General features: G+C 37.3%; 2 protein-coding genes across 3 annotated transcripts; one reads left to right on the top strand and one right to left on the bottom strand.

Annotated features, from left to right (window-relative positions):
- The first annotated feature begins 1,427 nt into the window (after positions 1 to 1,427).
- On the top strand, positions 1,428 to 5,778 carry LOC149391039 (C-jun-amino-terminal kinase-interacting protein). 2 transcript variants are annotated; one of them, XM_089619583.1, is made up of 7 exons: positions 1,428 to 1,748; positions 1,887 to 2,144; positions 2,242 to 2,787; positions 2,941 to 3,671; positions 3,767 to 3,844; positions 4,450 to 5,220; positions 5,343 to 5,778. In XM_089619583.1, the coding sequence occupies exons 3-7, from the start codon at positions 2,664 to 2,666 to the stop codon at positions 5,469 to 5,471; spliced, it is 1,833 nt and encodes a 610-aa protein (XP_089475709.1). In that variant the 5' UTR covers positions 1,428 to 1,748; positions 1,887 to 2,144; positions 2,242 to 2,663; the 3' UTR covers positions 5,472 to 5,778. The 2 variants fall into 2 exon arrangements, with proteins under 2 accessions (XP_089475709.1, XP_089475710.1); XM_089619584.1 differs by having other exon boundaries at positions 1,887 to 2,310; positions 2,406 to 2,787.
- Positions 5,779 to 24,166: 18,388 nt separating this feature from the next.
- On the bottom strand, positions 24,167 to 26,154 carry LOC149391038 (transmembrane 50A-like protein). The gene is made up of 4 exons (XM_089618670.1): positions 25,858 to 26,154; positions 25,673 to 25,760; positions 24,612 to 24,764; positions 24,167 to 24,371 (listed from the first exon to the last, which is right to left on the bottom strand). The coding sequence occupies exons 1-4, from the start codon at positions 25,988 to 25,990 to the stop codon at positions 24,338 to 24,340; spliced, it is 408 nt and encodes a 135-aa protein (XP_089474796.1). The 5' UTR covers positions 25,991 to 26,154; the 3' UTR covers positions 24,167 to 24,337.
- Between the last annotated feature and the right edge of the window lie 1,135 nt (positions 26,155 to 27,289).

The following is a 27,289-nucleotide window of genomic DNA, read 5'->3' as shown; positions in this document are numbered from 1 at the left end:
AAATAAGCAAGACAGAACAAACTATCTCTTTATAATTATTTACAAATATGACATTTATACTTCTTGTCACAAAATCTCTTCTTTTTGCCCGGACCATCTTGTCTTCTTCTTATTCTTTTCGGGTTGGGCATGTTCCTCTTTGCTTTGTTGATTCCAGGCTTGCCTGATTCTTGCATCACCCGTTATGAGCTTTATGCTTAATAGTTCCCTAGATTCGCTCGAACTCCCGTTTCTTTGTATTTTCTTCGATTCATACTCGCTATTATCTTTTATCTCTCATATGACTTTGCTCGTCTTGTGGTTCCTTGCTAGTTTGATAATTTGGACGTTCGTAGTGACATGGTTGTCATGGACAGCTCCAACACTCAATGATTTAAAATTAAAGTATGAGATTAAATTAATTAAGAACAATTTTTTTTTATTAAAAATGAATAAGTTTATGTTTTATTACAAATAGTGAAATACACGACGGTTTCTTGATTTCGTTGTATATACAAACTGTCAAAAAGTGAGCGCGGGAATATTAACCGCCGTGCAAACTTACAAGATACGCGGCAACTTTCTTGATTAATTACATTCCATAAATAAAAAATGTTTTTGTATTCAAAATTTGCTATCAATAATTTACAAACAAAAAGCAAGATGGACAACCTTATTTTTTCCCATTCTAAGAAACTGTAATTCAGATATAAGGGGGAAAAATTCATTTTAATGTTGGATGGTAAATTGGATTTCTGCAACCAATTCTAATATAAATTTTATTTTTATTTTTATCAAAACTAAAATATGGAAGTAAATTTTAGACTAGTTTACAATATTGGTTAGCTGTTTAGTCGTCTTTCTATTTTCACTTTTTTTTTTTGCATCACTTAAATATGTAATTATATCATTATTCACAAGCACTATACCAAAAATCATCCTAACCCTGCTCTAATATAAAGGTTAAAATCAAGTCCTTGTTGGCCAACAAAGAAGTACCATTGTAACAGTGTTCAAAAAATTAATGTTCATGTGACATGAATGACATAACCAAACCTAATAACAAAAATATATAATGACACGTAGGCAATCCATTTACTTTATTATTCCAGCGTGGCATGGCCAGAATATACAGTACACCAGCCCAAACGCAGTAATATACATATATGTATGTATAACAAATATAATACATTTATTATACATTTATTTGTGAGATATTTCTTATTAGAAAAAGAACCAAAAAAGAAAATAAAAAATTGTAAACTTTCAATAAGGATTTAGGGGTACTTAAGATAAACAAAAGTATTCTACTCAATATTCTTAAAAAAGAATTCGGCCGTCTAATCTAAAAACGTTTCAGTCTTTCCAGTTTTAGAATTTACATATTCAACACAAAAAATAAATAAATAATAAAATCTTAAACAAGGAAAAATTACACAAACAAACAGACCTTTATTTCTCTTCTCTTCTCTTCTATTATCCCAATCTCTTCAAAAAAATATTTCTTCTCATTCTCCCAATCGCACGAATACAAAACCCTAACCGCTCTTAATCTCTCTCTCTCATTCCCAGACCTCCATTTTTCCAGGCTTCCATTGTTTTCCAATCCAGGTGTCTCTCTCACCCTCTCGCTATATCTCCATCGCTCCATATCTATCTCCGTGACTGCCTGGTTTGTTTTCTTGGGTGTGAGAAAAGGTTGCATTGTTTTCGATTCGACAGTGGCCGTAGAGGCGGTTTCTAGAATATCGGTGTAATCGGCAATTAGGGTTCGTGTTTTTTTCGTTTTTCTCTCCCTGGTATCTTTCTTTCTAATTGGAAGCCGCTTTGATTCTCTCTCTCTCTCTTCATATATTATAATTGTCCATGATTTTTAACGCCTAGGTTTTGGTTGCTCTTTGCTCTAGGGTTTCTATCCCAGAGGAGTTTCGCACTCCTGGCTCTTTTTGTTCGCAGAAAGTAGAGATTTTGCGTTCCTAGGGTTTATAATCCGATTGAGACTTGGTTAAGGCTGTTGAATTGACGTCGTTTTGAAATCCTTGAGTGGCTTAATCGGATTGTATTGTGGCTGACTGGGGTTATTGACCAAAGATGAGGGTTCGCAAAGCCCTGTGTTCTATTCAGTATATCTTTCTCTGAAAACCCATAGTTGTTTGAAGATGGAGGTCTAGTTAGAACTACCTTTTTTTTTCTCTATTCAAGTTTTATTGAGACGTAATGGAATTCACTGATTCTGATTTCGCCCTTTTCCTATCTGCTTAGTCATCTGGGGCTCGGACCTCTGTGAAAGAAGTGTAGTTTAACAAGCTATAGTTTCCTATATAAATAGAGGTGGGGATAAAATTTTACAGCTCTGAGTATCCCAGGCAAGTCTTGGGCTATTGCTTTGATTAATTGGCGGTAATTGATACGAGTTGGGTTTTTAGGGGTAAGAAAGAGATTCCAGTCTCCGGAGGATTGACCCTCATTTGTGCGACTTCGAACGTCCGCAGTTATAATTCAGACTTGATTTGAAGAAAATTTGTGTTTTGGAGATTGAAGGAAAGCAGAAAGTTTCGAGCATAGTCGATTGTGTTTCTCTTCCAACTTCACTGAGTATAGCAATCGGGGATACGGGGCTAGAGGCTGTGAAAAAGTGAGCAGTGTCTCTGCTGTGATATTACTGATCATGTTCAGTGATCCTGATGGAAAGAAGTGAACCCACTTTAGTTCCTCAATGGTTGAGAAATACTGGAAGTGTCACTGGGGCGGGCAATTCAGCCCACCATTTTGCATCGCCATCGCCATCGGCATCATCTTCTCACTCAGGTAACACTAACCTTGAAGCGTGATTATAGCTATTATATTGCTTTTTGATATTACATTACGCTTATTATATGATTCTTTGATAAACCTGTAGACTGTTGTTAGGTTTGGGAAAGAGTATAATGTTTCAATTGTTTTTTTTTTTTGTTGGTGTAGATCTTTCTTTGGCTCCTCACTCGAGAAATAGGACCTCAAAGAGCATCGGCGATTTCGATTCTCCTCGCTCTGCTTTTCTTGACCGATCTTCCTCATCTAACTCACGGAGGAATACAAGTAATGGTTCCGCCAAGCACGCCTACAGTAGTTTTAACAGAAGTCACCGCGATAAGGACCGCGAGAAAGACAGAGATAGATACATAGACCCTTGGGACAGGGATTACTCCGATCCCTTGGGGAGCTTATTCAATAGGGCCGAGAAGGACTCGCTGAGGCGATCTCAGTCTTTGGTCTCCAGAAAACAGGGCGAGCCACTGTCTAAGAGAGTCGGCAGTGTCAATTTGAAGAACTGTGGCAACAGTAATCTCAGCAACAATGGAAACGGCTCGGTGTCTGGGGTTGTCAAGTCTAGCATTCAGAAGGCTGTCTTCGAGAAGGATTTTCCGTCGCTCGGCACAGAGGAAAGGCCTGACATTGCAAGGGTTCCGTCTCCGGGTTTCACCACGGCCGTCCAGAGTTTGTCTCTGAACTCGTCTTTGGTCGGCGGAGAGGGATGGACTTCGGCGCTTGCTGAGGTACCCACAGTCATGGGAAGCACTAGCTCGGGCTCTGTTTCCGTTCAGCAATCTGTTGTGGCTTCGTCGAATTCCACTACTCCGACGGTAATGGCCGGTCTGAATATGGCTGAAGCTTTGCAACAGACTCCGTTGCGTACCCGTGCGACACCTCAGGTAAGTTTGAAAGTGTACATGCTTTTTCATAAGCCGGTTTAAAATATATTTTTATTTCAGTCTAGTTTCTGATCCTTTTGGTTGTTTGGTTCTAGTTGTCTGTCAGTACACAGAGGCTTGAAGAATTGGCGATTAAGCAATCGAGACAGTTGGTGCCAATGATAAAAACCTCAGTACGTGTTTATGCATTTGATACTTGTGGGTCTTTTTGTAATGCGGTCTTAGTACTATGGTAGATGGGGTTTACTGTTAACTTAATTGTCACGTGATTTGTATGTGTATGTTAAGGAAGTGGTAGTCGTAGCAATTAACTTCAAAAGCTTAATATATGTTCTGTAGTGATATTTAGGTTTGAGATTTTTAGCTGTAATCCTATCTGTTTCACATTTTCTCAGTCTATCAATACTGACTTGCTAGCCATAGAAATTTGAAATCTATGATCTACCTGTGTAAGATAATTGACTACTTAGCTTTGTTATAATTTTCATTTTTTTTGTCATGCACTGAGTTTTAGTCAACTAAGATTTTGTTGATGGGTAATTGTTAAATGTGTGTACACGTAACTTTTCTCTGGACCTTTCATTGAACTACTAAATTTTTGGAAGCAGTCGTCTTCACTTACAGTTACTCTGTTTTTTCTTCAAGTACATTAATATTTTTAAGCCATTTTACTTTCCTCGTTTCCGTTTTAACTTGCATGACCTGATAATAACATTTAACAGTGATAACTTGTGTGGTTTTATAATGCTTTGTAATCGTGCATCCTCTTAAATCTCAGACACTCAGTTCCGAAAAATCAAAGCCGAAGCCAGGTCCCAGGAGTGGAGAGTTAAACATGACCGCGAAGAATGGACCGCAACAGACTCCATTGCAACACGCCACTCAATACATACGCAGTGGAAGCGTGAAGTCCGAGACTCCAAAGGCATCTTCTTCTTCTTCTTCTTCTTCTTCTTCTTCTTCCTCTTCTTCTCACGGGAAGTACCTCGTTCTCAAGCCAGTGTGGGAGAACGGTGTTACTCCCTCAAAAGATGTCACGAGCCCGACACACCGACCGCAGAGCATTCAGATAGCTGTCGCCCCGCCAGTTGTATCAGCCCCGGCCAGAAGCCCAAACGCCCAGAAGGTCTCTGTTCTCGAGCGCAAAGTCTCCGCGCTCGATCTCAAATCGGCCTCTGCTCTGGAAAAGAGGCCTTCCTTGTCTCAGGTCCAGAGCCGGAACGACTTCTTCAACCTAATAAAGAAGAAAACCTCGGGAAACCCTTCGACTGCTCTCCCAGATTCACCGGCCCGAACTGTTTCTTCGTTCACCAGTGAGAAATCGGGTGCAGAGGCGCTCAGTGCTCCCACGAGCCCACTCGCCGCTCAGAATGGTGCTTCGGCCAATGGAAACAGTGAGATCGGTGAAGGAAAACACAAAGGGGACAAGAACACGGAAGATGAAGAGGAAGAGACCCAGTTCCTTCTATCGCTTGGATGGAAGCAGGAAAATGGCAACGCCGAAGATGAAGGTCTCACAGAAGAGGAGATCGCTGCATTTTTCGAGGAGGTGAACAACCTTTTCAAATTATTTTAGTTGTCCTTGAAGAGATTTTAAAACTATTATTCGCAATAGCTTGTATGATTATTATTATTATTCTTATATATATTTTTAAATTCCTTCTTGTACAGGTCATGAAAAGCAAGACGTCGTTGAGCATACAGCCAAAGCTTTTGAAGCTATCTGAATCTCGGGCAATTAAAACTGATGGAGCGTCCTCTGAATCGAGTTCGTCTGACTCTGGATCTGATGCGTGTTGATTTCACTTATTTTTCCTTGCTTATTAGATCCAAGAAGTTACTACAATTTTTTTTTTAAGAGCAGGTTATTAGTTCCCTTTTTTCTCTGTCAAGGTGAAAAGAAATGCATATGAGTTGGGTATGAAAGAAGAGGGGATGGGTTTTGGTTGCAAATTCTGTATCCTGCAAATAGTGCAATAAGTTACAGGTGCCTCAATCCTACCTTTCCCAAAATGGGGTTTTTAGGGTCCAAAATTGTTAGGAAATGGTTAGGGTTCCGAGGCAGTTTTTTTGTCTACAGTGAAAGGTGCTGAGAAATTCTGGTCTATTTTGGTCCTTTCTTTTTTGCTTTCTTTTTTCTTCTTCTTTCAGGAGGGTTCGATTTGAAAAAAAAAAACAAGAAAAAAATAGAGAAAAGGTTCATTATGTTTTTTTTTTTTTTTTGGGGGTTAATATTACGAAAAGGAAATCAAAAGTTTATTTTTTAGTTTAGATCATGTTAATATCTTTGAAACTTTCTCGTTTGATTATAAATGTTACAACGTATCACTAGATATGCAACATAGAACTATAAAAAAAGTTAAGACAGTTTAGTGACAAGTAAAAATCTCTAGAAATTCGGAAACAGATTAAGAAGTTTAGTTTCATATATCATCTTTTTATGCCTCGTAAATCATTGTCGGAAATCGGTGGTTTGTGTACAATTCTATTTCGCAAGGTTAAAGTCTCCCTTTATAATAAGTATTGGCTAGCAATTTAATTGTTCTGTCCTTTTACAGCACCTCTCTCTCTCTCTCTCTCTCTCTCTCTCTCTCTCTCTCTCTCTCTCTCTCTCTCTCTATATATATATATATATATATATAAATCCTTAACTAAGCTTAGCATATGTTGTATAAATCAATTTTTGCCTTAGTATGATAAGAAATTAAAATCTAAGCTTTGAGAAGTCCTTAAAATCGTACCTGCAATTTTTAATTAAAATCTAAGTTCTTCTGTTGAATGATAAATTTTGTATGTTTAATTAATCGTTAAAAAGGCACTCCTTATTTTACATTTTTATGACCTTTTGCTTATATATTTATCAAAATCAATATAAATGAGCTATTATATTAATTTGGTTATATCGGAGTTAAAAACTAATCACACTATAGTAACACTATTTGGAATTACATTTTGTTTTGAATCTCTAATTCGATCTTAAGTTTTCATTTCGCATTCGCACTCTTCCTCGTGTTTCACCCTGTTCCTCATTCCTTACTCTTGGAAATCTTAAACTAAAAAAAACACGTGACACAAATCAAACACATGAAATCATATCAAACGCGATTTTCAGAGAAAACTTGTGCAAGAAGTTATCTTTAAACTTGAGACAAGGAAATAAATTTAAGAAGAAAAGAGAATAGGCTCACAATTTTATACTTGTTCAGATTCAATACAAACCCTAATCGAGCCAGGGCTCGAGAGAATCATATTAAATATCGAGGTCTAACCAAAATAACTAACTTATCCTACGTGGCATATGACGAGGCATAAATTTCACACTTACCTTGTTCCTCATTCTTCACATTCTCCCAACTAATAAAAGGAAATAAGATTGCGTGACACCATGTTAATTAACTAATAGATAAAAATCTAAGTTCCATTAATTACCGTTTACGATATTGCTTATGGTATTTCTGTCATTCGGTCAATTAATATGCATAAGTTGACAAAAATGTTTAATTAATCGATAAATTAAGCAATTGATAAAATATAAGTTAATTTAATAATAAATTGATAAATACATGTGTGTATATATTATATATAAGGGTCCATTACGTATATAGCTAATTTAAACGTTTGATATTGCTAAAAAACCAACATTTTGTAAATCTTAGGTAAATAACCACTGCATTTTATTTATGCTGATGTTGGACTTCGTCCTCAGTTTAACAAGAGAGGGATTTGACCAAGTACAAGAAAATTGGGCCCAGGCCCATGTATTTGCTGTTAACAGGTTCAAGTATTACGCCAGCCCATCGGAAGATTCAAATGTCAGCTCGAGATAACCGCTCCCCAAAGACCCAGAGATACAAAGCTCGCCAGCTCGGTCGATCCGTAACTGCTCCTCATACGAATAGGTCTCCAATAACAGGTGTCCCAAGACGCAATAGTGAGTCCCAACTGATATACGACGTGTCCCCTTCAATCCGAAGCTTGCAACCTCACCTCCCACACTATAAATATAAGACGATCAAGCCCATGTCGGGCACGTTACTTTCATTCGATATTTCGATTCTTATCTTCAAGCTAACAACTTTGTAATTAAGTTACGTACTTCGGAAAACCTAATTCAATAGAGAAATTTCATTTTCTAGACCTAGTAATTATGAACATATCTCAATTCGACCCACTAGTTTAAAAATATTCAAAATTGGACTTTTGTACCAATTTCGGACTGAAATACCCTTACAAGACCATATAACCCCTTTTTACAAAAGTTCATTAACTACTTATTTTCAAATCTCTCATTCTCTCTCATTTTCTCATCATTTCAAGTATCCAATTGGTTGAATTCCGTAAAAAAAAAACCCACTATTTATTAGTTTATTTATCATAAACACACACCAAATTATCTTAAATTAAAAAAAAAAAATCATTCTTCAAGAACAAGTCAGAATTGGTCGAATTTTATCAAGGAGGTCGAAAATTGTCGGATTCGGTCGGAGTGTCGGAGACCATCGAAATTGGTCGGAACCCATCGGAAATTTTTTATGAATATCATCGGATTCCATCGGATTCGGTCGGATTCAACCGAATCTGACCGAATCCGATGATATTCATAAAAAATTTCCAAAATTTTAAAAACCTTAAAACCTATTTTTTTTCGTCCAAATCTCATTCAAATCAACCTAAAATCTCATGTAGGTCGGATTTTGATGGATCAGGTCGGATTTGGGGAGAGAAAGAGAGAGAAAGTGAGAGAGTGAGAGTGAAAGAGATGAAGTGTGAGAGAGAGGGTGATCGACCACAGATTTGGTTTTTTTTACCCCCACAGTGAGTATATTTGAACTGAGGGTATTTTTGTCCGAAATTGGTACAAAAGTTCAATTTTGGATATTTCTTAACTAGTGGGTCTAATTGAGATATTTCCATTATTTTAGGGTCTAGAAAATTATATCCCCCGTTCTCTCTCTCGCTTGAGGATTAGAATTCCGATCTCATTTTCCTGTTTCTGGGTTTTCAATTTGGCATATTTGTCTTTTGATTTGAAGCTTGTAATACCAAATTTGGCGATGAGGATGGAAAGCGGTGAGAATGAAGTGTGTATCGTCATGTGTCCCTTCGACATTAAATACGAGTACTATATCTATATCGTGAATCTTTCAAACGTCGGGACGTCAAAGAAGTTGAAATTTTGGCGCCTCCAATTCCCGATGTCGTAATATCCAAGAGGAAGGCTGATTCCGACATGGCCTTTGCCGTCAGAGATTCCGTTCTCTACATGTTCGGCGGCTGGGAAACCGAATCATACGCTTACACGTAGCCCTCTACCGGCAAGTGCATCGTCATAAATTCGGTGAGGGACAAGAGCGTCAAGGCCATACCCTCCATGGCATCTCCCAAATACCTCACTCGTCCCGTGTTGATCGGCCGTCGAATCTGCGTCTTCTCTGGCTCTTTTGAGCCCGAGACTGCTAATTTCGAGCTCTACGGTCCTGACTCCAATGTATGGCTGCTTGTACCCAATCCTTCAATTCAATTCTCTCTCGAGAAAGATGAAGATCATCAAAGATATATTGAAGTGGAATTCTACTAAATTGAGGGCCACCGACTATTCGTGAAAACATATGTTGGCTCGTTCGTGATTGATTTCAATAGCACAGAGTTGGAGTGGGCTGAGTGTATTTTTCTGGCTGCGAGGATGTGCCGTTTTCCCTTGGGTTGCGTCCAGGAGGGTGGCTTGTTGTTCACGCCTCTTTTGGAACTCATCGACACGGACGGGCAAGAGCCAAAAGAGGAGCCATAAATTCCCGGTTTCATTCCACGGAGGGCACCGAACCATAGACGCGTGTATTCGTGCAACCACGCGGTCACGGCATTGCCAAAGAAGGAGAACGAGAGATTGAGGGCGTGCGTTGTCCAGACGGGGCGCTCCGCTATGACTAATCACAATGATGACAAGACCGCTCTCGCCGTTCATCTCATGAATTTTGATGCTCAAGGCAGCCCTACCCTCCTGAAATCCCACATGTTTCGCATGAATCCTTCTATTTTTTTTTTTATGATAATTACATCCTCTTTGTTTTTCCCATTGTAAGAACTCCATCTCATATGGTCAAGTGCTTGTTAGTAGTTATATTTGGGTTATTTGTTCCTTTTTAATCCATATCTTTATTATTTGAGATCACCACAATGTTTGCTGAGACCATACCTACTGGTTATGATGGTAGAAAGAACTTATAATCATGTCACGGTTTTTATGTTTTCTGTCACCCTTCTATTGTTTGTAGCTACCTATGCAGAGAGCAGTGTCCAATGACATAGACAAACTAACTAATATTAATCTATTTAACTATATGTGAATAGCAATTTTACTATTCATAAGGTTTAAACCAATTAACATCTGACACGTGTTAACCCAATTAACAAACACGTTTCAATCTTTCTCTCTTTATTGATCTTTTTTTAATTATGTTTTGCCTCTTCCTCTCATCCTCAGATTTCCCGTCTCACCTGCAAAAAAAAAAAAAAAAAAAAAAAAACAGGGAAACAAAAACTTTGCTTAATCTCCCTAAAAAAAAAACTTTGTTTAATCCCCGTTGCTCCCTTATCTGCGACTGAGAGAGAGAGAGAGAGAGAGAGAGAGAGAGAGAGAGAGAGAGAGAGATAGAGCGAGAGAGACGGAGTTTTAGCTCGAGGAGGAAGAGGAAGCTCCGCGAGAGAGCTCGGCGAAGACACCAAAGCCGACACTGAAACCGACCGTGGTTGCGAAGGAGTCGCGCGGAATAGTAAACATCGCGAAGAAGACGACGGAGCACGTGGTGAGGACCAGCTCCGACCAAAGCTACGCACAGGTTGCTAAGGTAATTTGCGATCCCAAAATCTTAGGGTTTGTTATTTTTGGGAGTTTTTGTTTAGGTTATTCTACAAATCTTGGCTGTCCCTCCTTCCCTCCCTCTAATTATGTTTTGCCTCTTCCTCTCATCCTCAGATTTCCCATCTCACTCGCAAAAAAAAAACAGAAAGCAAAACAAAAAAAAACACTTTGCTTATATCACTCTGATTATACACAATTAATGCTTTTTTTTTTTTTTTTTTTTTTTTTTTTTTTTTATGGAAAGTTGACCAAATTAGCTTCTTGATCATCTTGCTCCAAATATATCCCAATTATTATTTTCAGCGTGCATAGCTCTGAGACACAGTCAATATTTATCTTTTTTTTTTTTTTTTGGAATTTGACCAATTCAACTTCTTCTTCTTGATCAACTTGTTTCCTTTTTCTTTTCTTTTCACTACAACATTTACAACATTTACCGACGATTTTTTTCGTCGGTAATAACCCGGGAATCGTCGCTAAATGTATTTAGCGACGATTTTAGCGACGATAATAATCGTCGCTAATTGTCCGTGCCTAAATATATTTAGCGACGATTTATTCGTCGGTAAATATTTAGCGACGATATTAGCGACGCTAAATGTTGTGACGAGAAGTTTTTTTCGTTTTGAAACCGATAAGAGCATCTTTAATGGTTTCTTGCTTAAGAATTATAGGGATTTGCTTGCAAATATCAAAAATGTTTAGCTAGTTGTTTAACCATTGTTTTGCATATTGGCTATTGATTTAGCTAAGCAAATCTAAGCAAATTGGTTAATTTAAGCTAGTTGCTTAACTATTTAGCTCTAGAAAATCTATGTGGTAAAAATACTATTTAGCTAAGCAATAGCCTAAGCTAAACCATTAAAGATGCTCTAATTAGCGACGACTTTGTCGTCGCTAATTGTCGCGGGGAAAAATTCCCTCGTGAATAAAGTCGTCGCTAAAAGTTTGTGTGGAATTTTACTATTATTATAATTTATTTTTTTTCGTCGTTAATTATTTATTTTTTACGGTTTTTTTGTTGTGAAATTCTAAAATGAAAAATCAAATAAAAACTAAATTATATCATCCAAATCAACAACTATATAAAATCCGGGTACGTACGTTTTCGGTTATCGAGAAATATGTAAATAATAAATACACAAAACAACTAATAAACCACTAGTCGCGACGTTTGCTTTGTCGTCCCGCCGCTCGTTTTCCCCCTCCTCGACGAGAAACGCTCTTCTGCTGGCGCTGAAGTTCTGCAGGCTGCAGCGTCGGAGTAGACTGACTTGGTCCGCCGGGCGTCGTCTGCTGGCTAGCGTCGGGAGTCCTCTGCTGGCCGCCCGTCGGAGTGTGGACACCGGCCGTCGGAGTGTGGACGCCGGCCGTCGGAGTCTGCTGGTTGTGGGATGACGGAGCGTGCTGCGAACTCTGCGGAAATTGAGGCATAAACGAGCTCAAGTTGAGGCCGGGCACCTGACTTTGTATTGCCTCGGCGAACGAGGCGATGGTCGACGTGAACACCTCCTGGGAGATATATCCTGGATGCGACGTCCCAGCCTCCGAACTACCGTAGACTTCGGCAACTTCAGCCGCCATCTGTGCTCCCTGTGGCACCAAACGTCCGACGCCGGTCAAGTGATCAGACCACGAACCCATAATATTGCGGATCGCCTGCTGCTCTAGGACGGAAATATCAACGTCCGCTCCTTGTTGCTCAGCCTCCGCTCGCAACGTGTTGAATCTATCGACCAGTCGATCCTGATATAATTAACTAGTTAGTATCTATTAATCGGAAAATCAGAAAAATAAATGTAAACTTACATAACGTGCGGAGGCTTCAGGAGTCAGCCACTCGGACTTGTCGGACTGATGTTGGCGCTTGTAGTTCGCAAACAAGCTTTCGAAAGCGCCTGTCTCGGCGCTCTTCTGCATGTAAAACAAAACTTCAAGTGTTAGATAATTTTAACGATTTGATGTATCATATAAACATAAAACTTACGTTCTTCATGCGGTGGGTCGAGAACCCAATCGTCCCCTGTCGAGTCTTCGTCTTCTTTTTCGCGCGATTCGCCTTATTCTTCGCTTGTATAGCCTGTAATATAAGTAAACGTACAAGTAAATAACAAATCGTTTAATAAACATTCGATTAACGTAAATGATTCGATATTACCTTAAACTCATCGCTCGTATATCGTTGTATCAGCGTCTACCATTCGGTGTCGAGCTTAACGGTCTTCGGTTTCAGCGACCGCGCGACCTGTACGCTGCTCTTGCAGTCGATGTCGAACCATGACCGCAACGTATGCCTCCAATTGCGAAGATGAGTCTTCGCGTCTCGAATGATTACCGCATCGACAATCGCCTTATTCTTCCCGGTTGCATCACCATCGACTCGAATGTCGTACTTGTCTCGAATCGCTGCTCGGATCTCGGCCTCCTTCGCCGGCCCCACGTTCGCAGTCGTCCACCTTGGGACCGTAGGCGAGATCTTGTCTCGGACGACCAACCCGAGCGTGTTCGCGAACGTCGCGAGATCCGGATCCATCTCGCGCTTGGCTGCAAGAACGACTGAAACTCCTCGTTATAAATAACGACTTCCTTCACCTCGGGGCGCCGTGCACACTCAGATCGAAGCCCGACCGTCGGCCCACGCACGGCCGGTTCGATATCCTCGTCTTCTTCTTCGACACCATCACGTACGGACGCCGACTGGCAATAATTCGGGAGACGGGGCTAAGAAGTCATCCCCGCCTCCGCTGCCTCCAGCTCCTGTAGCCGCAGCCATCTGAAATTCAAAACAAAATTTATTTAGTTATGCATTCGTAATGATTTAAATCAGTTAATTTAGTAAGTAAATGAAAAACGTTATATACTATCAATCATCGTCGTCTGACAAATCATCTTATTCCATCAAATCTTCGTCCTCAGTTTCTTCGTCATCGATAAACTCTTCTTCTTCAATATTTTCCAACAAGTTCACTGCGTCGTTGCTCACGGGCTCTGGTATCGCAGACTGATGACGCGTTGACAGTGAATCTAAATCTAACGGTTCTACTGACAACTGAACTGAAGACGAAGATTGACCAAGAATGAGGTCAATATCAGGAAGATCCCACACATTTCGATGATTACACTCTTCGACGATTCGCCAATCAGGACCATTCAAGTTATCTTCCAAGTAGAAAACTTGTTTCGCTTGAGTTGCCAAAATAAATGGCTCGTCTTTGTACCATTCTTTTTCCACGTACACGTTTGTCATGTTATTGTCGTTGCGTGTCCTTTTCCTCGGATCTTGGTCACGGAACCAACGACATTGAAATAAGACGACGCGACAATTGTTCTGATACGTCAAGACAATGACGTTTTCTACTTGACCGTAGAAGTCGTGACCTCCTTCACTTGGTACACATACCCCGTTATTCTGAGTCGTTCTTCTGCTATCACGTTGACGGGAGATAAATTTAACTCCGTTCACTACACAACACGGATACGTCTGTGGTGCGAAATGTGGTCCCAATGCCAATGCATATAATTAGGAGGTAACGGATAATCCGTCTTGGCTCATGCGAAATACCTACATACAACCATTAACGAGTCGGTTATTAGTTATCTCATATTCTTTGAGTTTATTAGTCAAATACCTTTTCCCAAAACCATTTTGGGAACTCAAGTCGATGCGCTTCTTCAACATCTGGCCGACCTTCTAATTCCATGAGATCTATGTGTTCACTGAAATAAAATTCATGTTCATTTAATACATCACTTCGTATAAATATAATTCAAGTTCATTTATTTCACTCATTTACCTCATGAAATCGTCAATTTCGGGACAATTTCGTAAAATGTACCACTCAGCGAACAATCGTATATTCTCATCTAAGCGTATCGTGGTCATCTTCCCGTAAGGCCGACAACTTGATGACTGAAACACCGATAACTCCCGTTCGACACCTTCGAAGTTAGACGCGACGTCTGTTCGTTGGGGCATGTTGAAACGATTCTCAACGCCTTCTAGATACCTTGAGCAGAATGTCAATGCTTCCTCTACAACATAGGCTTCGGCAATTGAACCCTCTGGTCTAGCTCGATTACGCACAAAGTTCTTGAGCGTTCCAAGGTATCTCTCAAATGGATACATCCACCGCATATGAACTGGACCTCCGTTAATTGCCTCCTCCGGTAGATGCATTACCAAATGAACCATGATTGTGAAGAAATCAGGCGGGAAAATTCGTTCCAACTTACACAATATAAGCTTCACATCCTCTTGCGCCTTCTCAATATCTGAAATTACCAGCGTTCTAGAGCAAATAAGTCTGAAGAAGTTGCAGAGCTCTATTATGGCATCTCGAATTGTTCGATCCAGAAAAGGACGAATAGCAGGAGCCAATACTACCGGCCACATACTGTACGATAAACTCATACTGTACGATAAACTCATGTCACCAAATGGGTTGAAACCATCGGCGGCAAGTCCAAGCCGGACGTTCCTCGGTTCTGCCGCAAACATGGGATATTTTCGGTCGATCTCCTTCCACGTTGCTCCGTCTGCCGGATGTCGCAGTACACCATCCTCTTTAATGCGTTCATTCTCGTGCCACTGCATCTCTAGAGCTGTGTGCCGATTCGCGTACAGTCGCTTAAGTCGATCTTTCAGTGGAAAGTAGCGCAACACTTTATGCGCTACTTTTTTTCCACCGTCTTTCTTGAGCCACCGGCTCTCATTACAAACTGGACACTCGTCTAGATTGGCGTTGTCCTTCCAAAACAACGCGCAATCGTGTTTGCAGACGTGAATCGACTCGTAACCCATACCAAATCGACGCAATTTCGCCTTTGCTTCATAGTGTGACTCTGGAATCGTGTTGCCGATCGGATGAGATTTTTTCAGTACCTTCAGTAGCTGATCAAACGACTTATTCGTCCACTTGTTCATCACTTTCAAATGCATCAACGTGACAACAAATGAGAGTGGCGAATACTCCGTACAACCCGGCCACAATTCTGTGTTCAGGTCGCTGAAAAGGTCATCGAACTGTCCACTCTGGTATTCTGCATTCGGGTCAATACTGTCATCGTCACCGTCTACGTCGTTGTTATCTAAGATATCGTGTACAGCATCAAACATCCCTCCTCCTCTGTACTCCGTCTGATACTGCATTACGTCATCTTCTTCCTCCCCGTGAAAGTTCCACCTCGTGTAATTCCTCTTAAATCCTCTGATAAAGAGATGATTCTCTATATCAGGAATTTTTTGCATCAACACGTTGTTACACCTCTTGCATGGACACTTAACTCATCCTTCGACATTTACGTGTTGTCGGGCCATTGCCATGAACTCTATCATGCCAGCCGTAAACTCAATGCTTAAACGTTGGTCCTCGATTATCCAATTCCTATTTGGATAACTCATTTTACCTATAGATTGAACATTTCAAAATTTAGTAGTTTTCGGATTTTATTTTATAATTTCACGATCGATCCTACCGAAATTTCGGCAGAACCTCCCCTATAAACTTAACAACCCGGCATCAAGCCTTTAACTTTAAAAGCTGCATAAAAACATCCTAAAACTAACAATAAATCCAACCTCAGTGGTTCGATTATTAAAATTCATAATCCATCACATTTTTAATAATTTCTAACAACAATTAAATATAATTCCATTTAATTTACATAAACTAACTAATTATTTTTACATAATTTTACTAATTCATTTATATAAACTAACAAATAAACTAATTAATTCATTTATAATTTATAAAATTTATAAACTAATTGTTTACATAAACTAACTAATTGTTTTTACATAAACTAACTAATTGTTTACATAATTCATTTAATTTACATAAACTAACTAATTGTTTTTATATAAACTAACAAATATATAATTCATTTATAACTAATTAATTCATTTATAATTTATAAAATTTATAACAAATATATAATTCTAAAAATATAAATGATGTAAATATAACTAATTAAAATAAATTTATAACTAATATATAACTAAAGTTTATAATCCTATATATATTAATCATATATAACTAATATATAACTAATATATAAATAAGTTTATAACTAATAAATTTATAACTAATATATATTAATCCTATAACTAACTATATATATATATAAAGTTTTTTAAAAAAAAAACTTACCGATCGGACAAAGAGGGAGAGCGCGTGGCCAGAGAAGGGGAGCGGCGTCGGCGTCGGTGGTGGAGCGGCGTCGGCGGCGGAGCGGCGGAGGAGCGGCGTCGGTGGTGGAGCGGCGGAGGAGCGGCGGATGAGGAGTTGCAATGGGAGAGAGAGATGTGAGGAGAGAGAGAGAAGTAGTGAGGAGAGAGACTTACCGGGGAGGCACACGGCGGAGGAGCGTCGGCGGCACACGGCGGACGAGGCACACGGCGGAGGAGGGAGAAAGTAGAGAGAGAAATGTAAATTTTAGGGTTTGGGAGCGAATGGGGAAGCTGGGTCGCGATCTGGTATTTAAAGACATTTACCGACGATTTTATCGTCGCTAAATGATTTCATTTCGTCGCTAAATGAACTTACGTTAACCAGACATTTAGCGACGATTAAATCGTCGCTATTAGTAAATTTCAAATATTTAGCGACGATTTTATCGTCGCTAAATCATTTCGTTTTAATTTAATGGGAGAGATTTTTCCCTCTTTAAAATTCGTCAAAATTCGAAAACATTTAGCGACGATATTTTCGTCGCTAAATGAATTCAGAAATAATTAGCGACGAATTTATCGTCGCTAATTATTTTCCCGCGAACTTAGCGACGACAAAAAAGAATTAGCGACGATAAAGTCGTCGCTAATTATCATTGCCGCCAAACTTTAATATTTTTCGCACCAAAGAAGTAGCGACGATATTATCGTCGCTAAAATGGTGATTAGCGACGATTTATTAGCGACGATTAAGTCGTCGCTAATAGTTTCGTCGCTAAATGTTGTATTTCTTGTAGTGTTTATGGTGGATTAAAGAGCAGACATCGCTAAACTATTCAACTAACCAAAAGTGAAATATTTTTTTTTAGAATCTCGACCAAATCTGCTTATTCTTCTTAATAATCTTGCTCTTTTCTCATTTTTTTTTTCTCTTTTTTCTTTTGTTGATGGCTTAAAGAGCAGAGATATGCTGAACCCACTGCAACTAAGAAAATGAAATTCATATATTCTTTTCCTCGGAAATAAATCTTCTATAATCCTTTTAAAGAAAAGTCTTGCAGTTTAAACAAAGTTAAACTAAATCTGAAGCTCAAACGAACAGTCATAAACCAAAAACTTAGGGTTTTTTTATTTTTGGGGGTTTTTGTGTAGGTTATTCTACAAATCATGGTTGTTCCCCCTTCCTTCCATCTATATATATTTGTATATGAAAAAGAATTATTGTAAGAGAGTGTTTGAGTTTAATATTGGAATTCATCTGTATGTGAGGTTGCTTCACGAATGTAATTAATACTTAGTGTCTTCTTTGAGTGGTTTTGTAGTCTTGACTAGGATCAATCTGAAATATATATCTTTGTAAATAATGAAATATATATCCATACATGATGTAAATAATGAGTTTAATTTGCAGGTCAATTTAGAGGCCAAAAGACTTGGCCAAAATTTATGTGAATTTATAACTAAAGATTGTGATGATGAGCTTATTTTTCTCTTCCCATTCGAATTCTAAAGTTGGAGATTCTAGGGTTTGAGCTTCTCTTCTTTTGTTTTTCTAAAGGTGGGTGGTGTGAATATGTGAGGAATTGAAGGCTTTAGGCACGTGTTGTTTCTCTCCATAACAAGATAAAGGCTTTCATTTTTGTGGTTCGCTCGAGATTGCGGAGTTGCCAGATTCTCTCCACTTCCTCGGCTCATTTCAATCGGACTCTCGTAAGTACCGATTTACTTATCCTCAAAAGTGAATTTCGTTCAGCATTAGATAAAATCTTAGTCTCGATTGTTCGGGCTGAGAGAAAAAGTCAAGGGTAAAAACAAGTTATAGTGTTTTATACTAGGACAATGGTAAAAAAAAGTTAGTGTTTTATACTAGGACGGGGGTAAAAACAAGTTAGTGTTTTATACTAGGACAAAGCTTGGTTTGGGTTTTGCTTGATTCTCTCTTGAATGTAATAAATGAAAGAAAAATAAATAGATGAAAAGTTGAGGAATTTGTTTTGATTAATTGTGTGCGCGTAAGTTTCTGAAATCTCTATAGTTTCCCTAATAGTTGTTGCTAATTGAGTTTGAGCATTGCCTCTATTATTGTTCATTTGATTTGAGACAGAGTATGAACTTGTTATTTAGAGTTGGAATTTTGGATGTAGGACTCTTTAGAAGATCTCAAGTCCGAGTTTGGTGCTTATGAGGACCTTGCCTTTTCCAAGATTAAAGGTTTCTTTCTTCCGTATTTTATTCTATTCTATATGATCAACCTTTTAATCTGATTTTTTTAATATATAATCTGGTCGTACTTGAAGAGTAAGATAACGGGTTTTCAATCTTTTTGTGCAGAGGCTGTTCTTGTTACGGCTTCACATCCGCTGATTGGGGGTAGCATTGCTGTTGGAGTGGGGATCGTTTTGTTGAAAAGTGCAGTTTAAGTGTTGTCCAATTGCAAACATTTTGGTTTTTAAATTCTGTGTAACTTTAGCGTTACATATTTTAATTACATCATCACCTAATAAAGCTATAATTAATTAGAAATGTATAGCCTATTAAAGCAAACATAGGTTGAAATCATGCTCTACTAATGGATTATAGGTACTATCTACAGGACCGCTGCAATTATTGTACCACAAGGCAATGCGCTTGTTCCTGAGCGAGAAGGTGAATTCTTATCGATGCATTGTTTCAATGCTATATTTGTTGTTATCGTGTCATTAGTTTGATTTTGGAGAGTCTATGCACGAATAGATTGGATTATTTTTTTTTGTTCGTACTTATTTAAGATATTTCTTCTTTGTAGACTTTGCTCGCTAAGGCTGATACAATAGTAAAGGAGTTGCAGCAATCACTTGATGCCATAAAATCTGAAAGTGCGAAATTGGATGTAACAATTCTATGCCATATTATCTTTGCTTGGTTAATTTCAAAATTTAATTCTTTTGTCATAGATTTTCTTGTGATTTGTCCGATCAAAGCAGTTTTTACCTGCGTTATTTTTTCTACAAAGGAAATTGTAATAATATGAGGCGATAAATGTGTTCACACATAATAATACAATATATATCAATAATATTAGTATTTTGAGATCTGAACCGTTTTCACATCTGTATGTAACTTATTATAAACTATTATCATTTGACTCTTCAACTTTCATTTGTGCACATATGTCAATAAATCTCTACATTTATTCACCAACTCGTATACAATATTTCCAAAATCTGATTGGCACATACAAAACCATATCTTTTAAATATATAAGAGCCAATAACCCCATTTAATAGTCCTAACTCATCTCCTATAACACCATTTACCATCCCACCTTCAAAGTTTCTACACAAAATTAACAGAACCATGTCATCAACATCATTCAGGTACATAAATGATCTACACAGATGCATGAACACTCTTGCAATGTCTCTTGTGTCATCTTCATTATTTAAGTAGCTTCTTCTTTTGCCTATATGATCGTAATGATACTATAACAGTATTTTTTTTTACAGCTTGGCGTCGTCCCACAGCACTGCAAACAACGAAGAGACGGCCAAAGGGAGTGATAGAACATGCAAGCTAATAACATAATTGAACCCGGCAGACAAAACATGAACAACAAAGCTAACTGTGGTTGAAAACAAAGCCAAAAAAAAAAAAGCATTACCGCTGGAAGAAAACATCAAAACATGACTCTCATTGATTCCAAGGTAACTATATAAACCATGTACACATCACTTGCCGCTTTTGCCATTAAGTTTTTTTTTATCATATGTAAACTAATAAATTTAAAGAAAATTTGACTAAGAGAAAACTATCGCATGTCATTAATGAAAGCGAAAATATCAATCATTAAAACCCTAAAGTTTGACCAAGTTACAAAATAATACCTTATATTTTACATTATATCCTAAAAAAATTAATTTTTTTCAATTAATGATAAAAAAAAAACTTGGTTTTTCTTTTTGTGATTCAAAAACCCTTATATTCACTTTTTTATTTTAAAAATATATTTAACCTTAAGTATTGTTGATTTCTACACAAATATTTGTAAATAGCCAAAATTAATATTATATTATATATTTAGAAACTTGTAATCTAAAGATATTTAAAGTTTATCTAATTTATAAGGTTCAAAATGTTTATTTCTGCTATGTTATCCATAAATAATTGAATTATTGGTGAAATTTATAATGTTTTTTTTCTATTTTAAAAATATTATTAGTTAGGGGTTTTTAAATATTAATACGATGTTCATTTTTAATATCAACCTTAAGATTGAATATTGTTTTAAAAATAGAAGTGAATATAAGAGTTTTTGAATCACAAAGAGAAATACAGAGGGTTTTTTGTATTTGTTAAGCCAAGTAAAAACTTGAAGGTTTTTTTTAATATAAAATGTAAAGCTTATGATATTCATATACGTTACTTAGAAAACTTAGGGTGGTTAATGGTATTAATGCATCAAAGTAATATGCATAATATATATTAAAAGAGTTTAACTAACCAACATTACTTCACTTAGAAACTCTAAAGAGACTAAACTAAACACCTGATACTTATAGAACCATGAGAGATCGAAGAGTACTCTGACATGAGGAATATATACTTGATTAATTACATGCATGCCACCTTTTTTTATAGAGATTTTATTATTGAATGTTAATCTAAATTAACATCTCAGACTAAACATTGACACCAGGTACAATTGGAGTAACGTTATAGTTATAAACAAGTAATCTTAAACTTTAGAAAGTTAGTCAATTTTTCTAGAAGAAAAGTTCAATTTGGGTAATACACCAGCTTCTGTATGTAGTATGTACAACCAATCACTGAGTTAAAAAAAAATCAAGGCAAGTTGGCCACTCAATTATTTATTTTTGTTTTGCCCAACCCTCAATTATTTATTTTCTTATTAGACCTAACTTTTTCTGTGATCCAACAATTTAATATGCTGAACAATATATATATATATATATATATATATATATATATATATAACGATTTTGGAAACTATAACTACAAGGCATCTGATCATGGAATAAAAATCTTCCTAACAAAATTTTACAATTTCTAGGCAAACAAAATTCGGGGAAGTATTTTCAATCAGAACATCGACCAAGAAACTTTAGAGTTGGGGAAAACGTATCAAATATCAAATGCAACAATCAATCCAGAAAAGCAAAAATATAGCAAGGAAAAGCAAAAATATCAAATTGTATGAGTGTGATTACCATTTGACCCTCAGAAAAAACAAAGTCATTGAAGAAATCAAAGAAGACAATATAGCAATGGTTGAAAAACTATTCGTCTTCACTCCACTTGAGTCATGCAAGGATTTCTTTCACTCATCAACAGATTTAAGTATTTTTTTTTCTTCCTAAATCAATCAAAAGAACTTTTTTTGCAAGATTTTTTTATTTATTAATCTTGCCTTCTGATGCAGATGCAATATGTGTCTCAAAAAAGAGTTGAAGAATAATACCGATTTCTGCTAGATAACGTTGATCGATCAAAGGTTCTTTTTTTTGCTCATATCAATATGTTGCACCTTCTTACTGTATTTACTAACAAACGTATATTTTAACAGTTTGAAGTTATTAAATTGACCGCCTGGAATAATTTTGCAACAAACGAAGCAAGTTTAATTTCGGCTACGATTAAAAGTAGGTCACTCATTGCTGGAATAAATCTGAGAGCCAGAAATTATCAAGGTATTCTACCTTAATATTTTAAAACTATTTTGTATATTTCATGTTTATTTTTTATAATAACAAATATCTTTATTATTGCAGATGGTGTTGTTTTAGCAACATAAGCCTCGAGCACCATTTATATAAATCTTGAATTTCCTATTGCTAAAGCACTAGCCTTGTGGTATGTGCACAATTACATTTTTGTTATGTCTTCTCTCCTACACCCTACATAATACTCAACTTCTAATGTAGGAATATGGAAAATGCATCCATTCTGAAAAAATGGGCAAAAAAACAAAAAAAATTCCAACAACACAATTAATTCCACCACCACCAAAGGAAGAGGATTTACTCACACTTGCTGATTTTGTAACAATCACGATGAAGGTATGAAAAAAGTTAATATATTTTCTTCATTAAATATAGTAACTAAATTTTCTTTTCTTCAACCATAAACATAAATAAGAGAACAAATCTAGAAGCTACTGGATCAAAGCATCAACATCAATTCATAACTACGAGCAAAGTTTTTGCTATACCGCATGCTCAAATTGCAAAAAAAAGGTTGGCTTCCCAAACAATCAATACTTCAATTGCGAATTTTGTAAAGTTGAAAAAATCAAAACCATCCCATGGTGAGTACTATGCATAATTGTTTTTCCTAATCCAATCAAAATGTGTACACGCTCTTATGATTTCATCTTACCCATGCAGGTTGCGCGTTCAACTAAAACTAACTGATGCCTCACAAACATTGGACGCAACCTCTTTTGGACACACCGCTGAAAAAATCTTCTTTTGAAAAGCTGCGAATATATTTAAACTCTTGGAACAAGTACAAATTCTGATCCTTTTTAGTTCTCACAAATATATTTGTAATTACAAAGCTTAACAGACATAACAGAACCTTAATTTACTTGTTATTACTATTATTATATGTTTTTTTAACCTCTTTTTTTTTTCCTTCATCAGGGTTCATAAAAAATGATGTTGAAAAAATCTTTAAAGCAGAAGAAGCAATCACAAAAGCATTTTACGTCAACTACTCAAACACGTCTTCTACATCCACACAAATCAGTACACAATGAATCAAGTTTTCAAGATTAGTGACATAAATATTATCCATCAAGCCAAAGACAAAAAGAAGATGCACATTGAAAACATTACTGACTCCACCAAAATTGAAGACCGAGTTCATGAAGCCAAAGACAAAAAAAGGCAGCATATTGAAAATATTGCTGAATCCACCAAACTGAAAGACCGAGTTCATGAAAACACCTCCGACAACGAAAACGATGAATCTTCTGCATCCTCTCACAAAACAGCATGCTTCAAATAACTCTTTTGAAAATGGTTTTGAACCTTTTAATCTATGTTTATAAGGTAGTAATCTTTTGTGCCATATCTTTTGTACTGAATTAAAGTTGTTATCGTAGGTTTTTTTTTGTAAAACTCTTGACGTTGTCCAAAACTATATTCATATGGTAGTTTTTTATAAGGTACTTGTTTTTTGTAAACCTCTTCATCCGACTTGCATCTTTTGCACACTCGTGATATTTAGAATTCTCTTTTTAAACAACCAAGGTGAATGCATTATTTAGTTTCCTTTTATTCATTTTGAAAGAGAATTTTACCAAAGCATTTAACCTGAATAAACATACCGATCAGTAATTCCAATTAAACACGTGCGAAGCACGTGACGAAACCTAGTAATATAATAAAGCCCACTCTCAAGATATCAACAGCGTCACAAATCCCAAACCAACACTTATAGGCACATAATATTGGGAATTTAGGATGAGAGGATTGACATTTCATTGCAATAACATAACAGGATTGTTAGCACAAACATTTACAATATAAACTGTACTGGCTCTAATTAATGACAAGTAAAAAAGTGAGCCGAGCAGATTCCCATATGATTTCACATTTTCGTACCGAGAAACAGTTTCCGAAGCCATATCCCAAGTTACTCGGAATGAGCAGTCCAATATATCAATCCACTGAAATAGTTCATGGTTAAAAAAAATAGCAGGGTTAGCACAGTCCAGTGTTGTAAGTACCGAAATCACCACTGTGGGTACTTACAGGATCAATCTAAGCAACACAGTACTTACTAATTGACACTTTACACCAATTATAAATATTCACCAAAGGAATTATCAAGTTTAAAGAATAAAGGATGACAATGATGATCCAGAGTAACACGAAAAAGATGTGGGGTCGTAAGAGTTGAGATATACCTGACCAACACGAACACGCATTGTAAAACACCCGCAACGCCGGTCCATACTGAAGGGCCGGTAGTTACAATGGAATCTTGGATCAGGAGACCCACTGATGCCGCTAGGGAAACGAATGACACGACATATGCAAAGAAAAGCCAAAGCTTCAACCTATTGCCATCAAAATAAGAATCAGCATTCGTTTTTGCATGATGACCATTCTTTCAATTTGGTTCTATGAGCAACTGAGACAAGGATCCCTTGTCCTCTCAAAATACCTGGGATGTTGACCAGACCCCAGAACAAAGCAGAAGGCTAACTCTAGGAACTAAGTCTTTAATTTGCCATCTAGTTTGTACCTTGCTTCAATCTAGCTGAAGCTTTCTTGTTAATTTTTAATAAATTTTCTACACTTAAAAAATAACAAATAAATAAATAAACCCAACAATGAAGCGTTTTTCCTTCAGCAATTGTTCATATAAATTCTGTTTTAGGAACACACAACAGCATTCAGACCTTTTTTCCCCTGATATATCCAGTCCTTTTGGGAATCTCCAACATCACTGTGTGCATTTCAAGACCGCTCAAAATCTTCCTCCGCTAATGAACTAATTTTAGAAATGTTAATTTTTTTATGCCGTGCCGTTAAAGACATCTTTGCGGGTTCAGCAAAGAGCTATTGTCGTCTGCACAAATATTATTCCTCATGAAACAATTCATTAGGCGGTCTCTTGGAGATTCCAAAGTCATTCATCAATTCAAGCTATGCGTTTAACCACTCAACCTCTCACCAAACCTAGAAAATGTAACCGAAGAAGCTTGTAATTACTCGTTCCACACATTTTATCTTCTACTATACTTAGTCTCATCCTTTTACCCCAAAATTAGCACAATCCATACTTCAAAGACACATAAAAGAACTTAAATTTTCACATACACACACTGCGCAAAGTAAAATCATGAAAATTTGGCCAAAAACCCCAAGTAAATCCTAGCCAATGCCAATCCATCATTAGCCTAACTCACTATCATCATCAATCAGATCGAAACAAAATTTCAAAATTCAATGAACTGCTAACCTCCACTCGCCTTCTTCGTAGGGAGAGTAATCGATATCTTCTTTATTAACGCAATTGAACATCAAGGCCGCAATGGACGCGAAAATTCCTGGGACAAAAACGGAAAGAAGAAAAACGAGCTCCGTTACAAACGGAATCAAAGCCCTGACAATCACCAGAACTGTGGCTGAGAATTCGAAGCAAACCAGGGAGATAGTGGACGAATGAGACAGTTACGGAGCTGCAAACGACGGCGTCGACCCAGAACCACCAGCCGGCGCCGAAGATCGCGCCGGAGACGCCGGGACCGAAGATCGCCCATAACTCCGACAAGTCCATCTGCGAAACCTAGAAGATCCTGATCGATCGCTGCCGAGGGTAAAAACGACGGCGTTTGGTTTCTTCGACTTGAAATTGGCCTTTCGGGATCTCAACTGCTTGCGTGAACTCACGGAATTCTTCTCTCTGGTAAAGTCCCCATTATTAAATAAATATTTTTTTTATCTATTATTTATTTGGTATCTATCTACGCATTTCCATAAAATTGTGTTTTCTATCTTATTCTTGCTTTTACTCTAATTTATAAATATAAGGATTATTTACATCAATTCCCCTGAACTCTTGCACGTGTAACAATGTGCTCCTCAATTTGAAAAGCGTACACAGCCAACCTTAAAATCCTGCGTCGTGGCAAACTTAGACCTTCTGTTACAAATTATTGACGGACGTTGGGTGTGTGGTCACGTTTTTAGCACGTGACAAGGTTAAAAATGTAATTGGATAAATAGCAGGAATATCCTAATAAAATTGCTACGATGTAATTGTATCGAAATAACGAAATTAAGAAAAAAACTGGAAACGCGATTCGGGGAAAATGAAGTCCACTGCGAAGAAGAAGACCCCGGTTCGAAAATCCAAAGCCAAATCGCCGGCAAAGAAGAAGAGTTCAGTTCGAGAAGCTCCTGCAAAGCCGCCGCCAAAGAAAAAAATGCTTGAATATGGTACGTATTTCGACCGAAAAAGGTTATTTCAATCGAGTCATTTTTGTCTGGTTTTTGGTTGGTAAATCTTCGTTGTGGTGGACCCAATCTTAGGATTTTGTCTGGTGTTGTTGTAGTGAGTATTCGTGTTGGTGGTCCCAGATTTAGGGTTTTGTCTGTTTAATTGTTATCCTCGAGTTGTTGGTGGTGGTTGTGGTCCCATTTTATATTCGGTCGTATATGTGACTGGAATTTAGTATAGAAATGCAAGGTAATTTAATAATAGTACTTTAAAATTGAATATTTTGACATTTTCAGATCTGACATCGACTTTATTCACCATCAAACTTTATCACGGGGGTTCTATGGAATTGATCGATGAAGTTATGACGTATGTTGGTGGGGTTCATCTGTTCATAGACAAGTGTGACTTGGATTTGATATCCATCGTCGTTTTAGACAGCCTTCTGAGAAAAAAATTAGGGTACGCGAAAGGGGTAAAGTATTATCTACCTGTAGCAGGGTCCCCGACTGAGAAAGAGCACATTTGTACAGATGAAGCCCTTCTTATTTCATTGCGCAAGTTAATTGACATCTCACGAGAAGTAGTTGTTTATTGTGATCATCCCCATGGGCAAGAGAAAGAACAAGCCACTGA

This window comes from Urtica dioica, chromosome 7 (genome assembly GCF_054948205.1).
Source record: "Urtica dioica subsp. dioica isolate 48M chromosome 7, U.dioica_male_clone48M_v1_H2, whole genome shotgun sequence".
NCBI lineage: Eukaryota > Viridiplantae > Streptophyta > Magnoliopsida > Rosales > Urticaceae > Urtica > Urtica dioica.
This window is presented reverse-complemented; position numbering and strand designations above follow the sequence as displayed.

What these genes read in the sequence shown, in the direction of transcription:
- LOC149391039 (XM_089619583.1), top strand. Translation starts at nt 2,664, where the DNA reads ATGGAAAGAAGTGAACCCACTTTAGTTCCTCAATGGTTGAGAAATACT. An exon ending in GTACCCGTGCGACACCTCAG is followed by an intron (nt 3,672 to 3,766) that starts GTAAGTTTGAAA and finishes GTTTGGTTCTAG; the next exon opens with TTGTCTGTCAGTACACAGAG. An exon ending in TGCCAATGATAAAAACCTCA is followed by an intron (nt 3,845 to 4,449) that starts GTACGTGTTTAT and finishes CTTAAATCTCAG; the next exon opens with ACACTCAGTTCCGAAAAATC.
- LOC149391038 (XM_089618670.1), bottom strand. Translation starts at nt 25,990, where the DNA reads ATGGACTTGTCGGAGTTATGGGCGATCTTCGGTCCCGGCGTCTCCGGC. An exon ending in ATTCGTCCACTATCTCCCTG is followed by an intron (nt 25,761 to 25,857) that starts GTTTGCTTCGAA and finishes TTTTTGTCCCAG; the next exon opens with GAATTTTCGCGTCCATTGCG. An exon ending in TGCGTGTTCGTGTTGGTCAG is followed by an intron (nt 24,372 to 24,611) that starts GTATATCTCAAC and finishes GAACTATTTCAG; the next exon opens with TGGATTGATATATTGGACTG.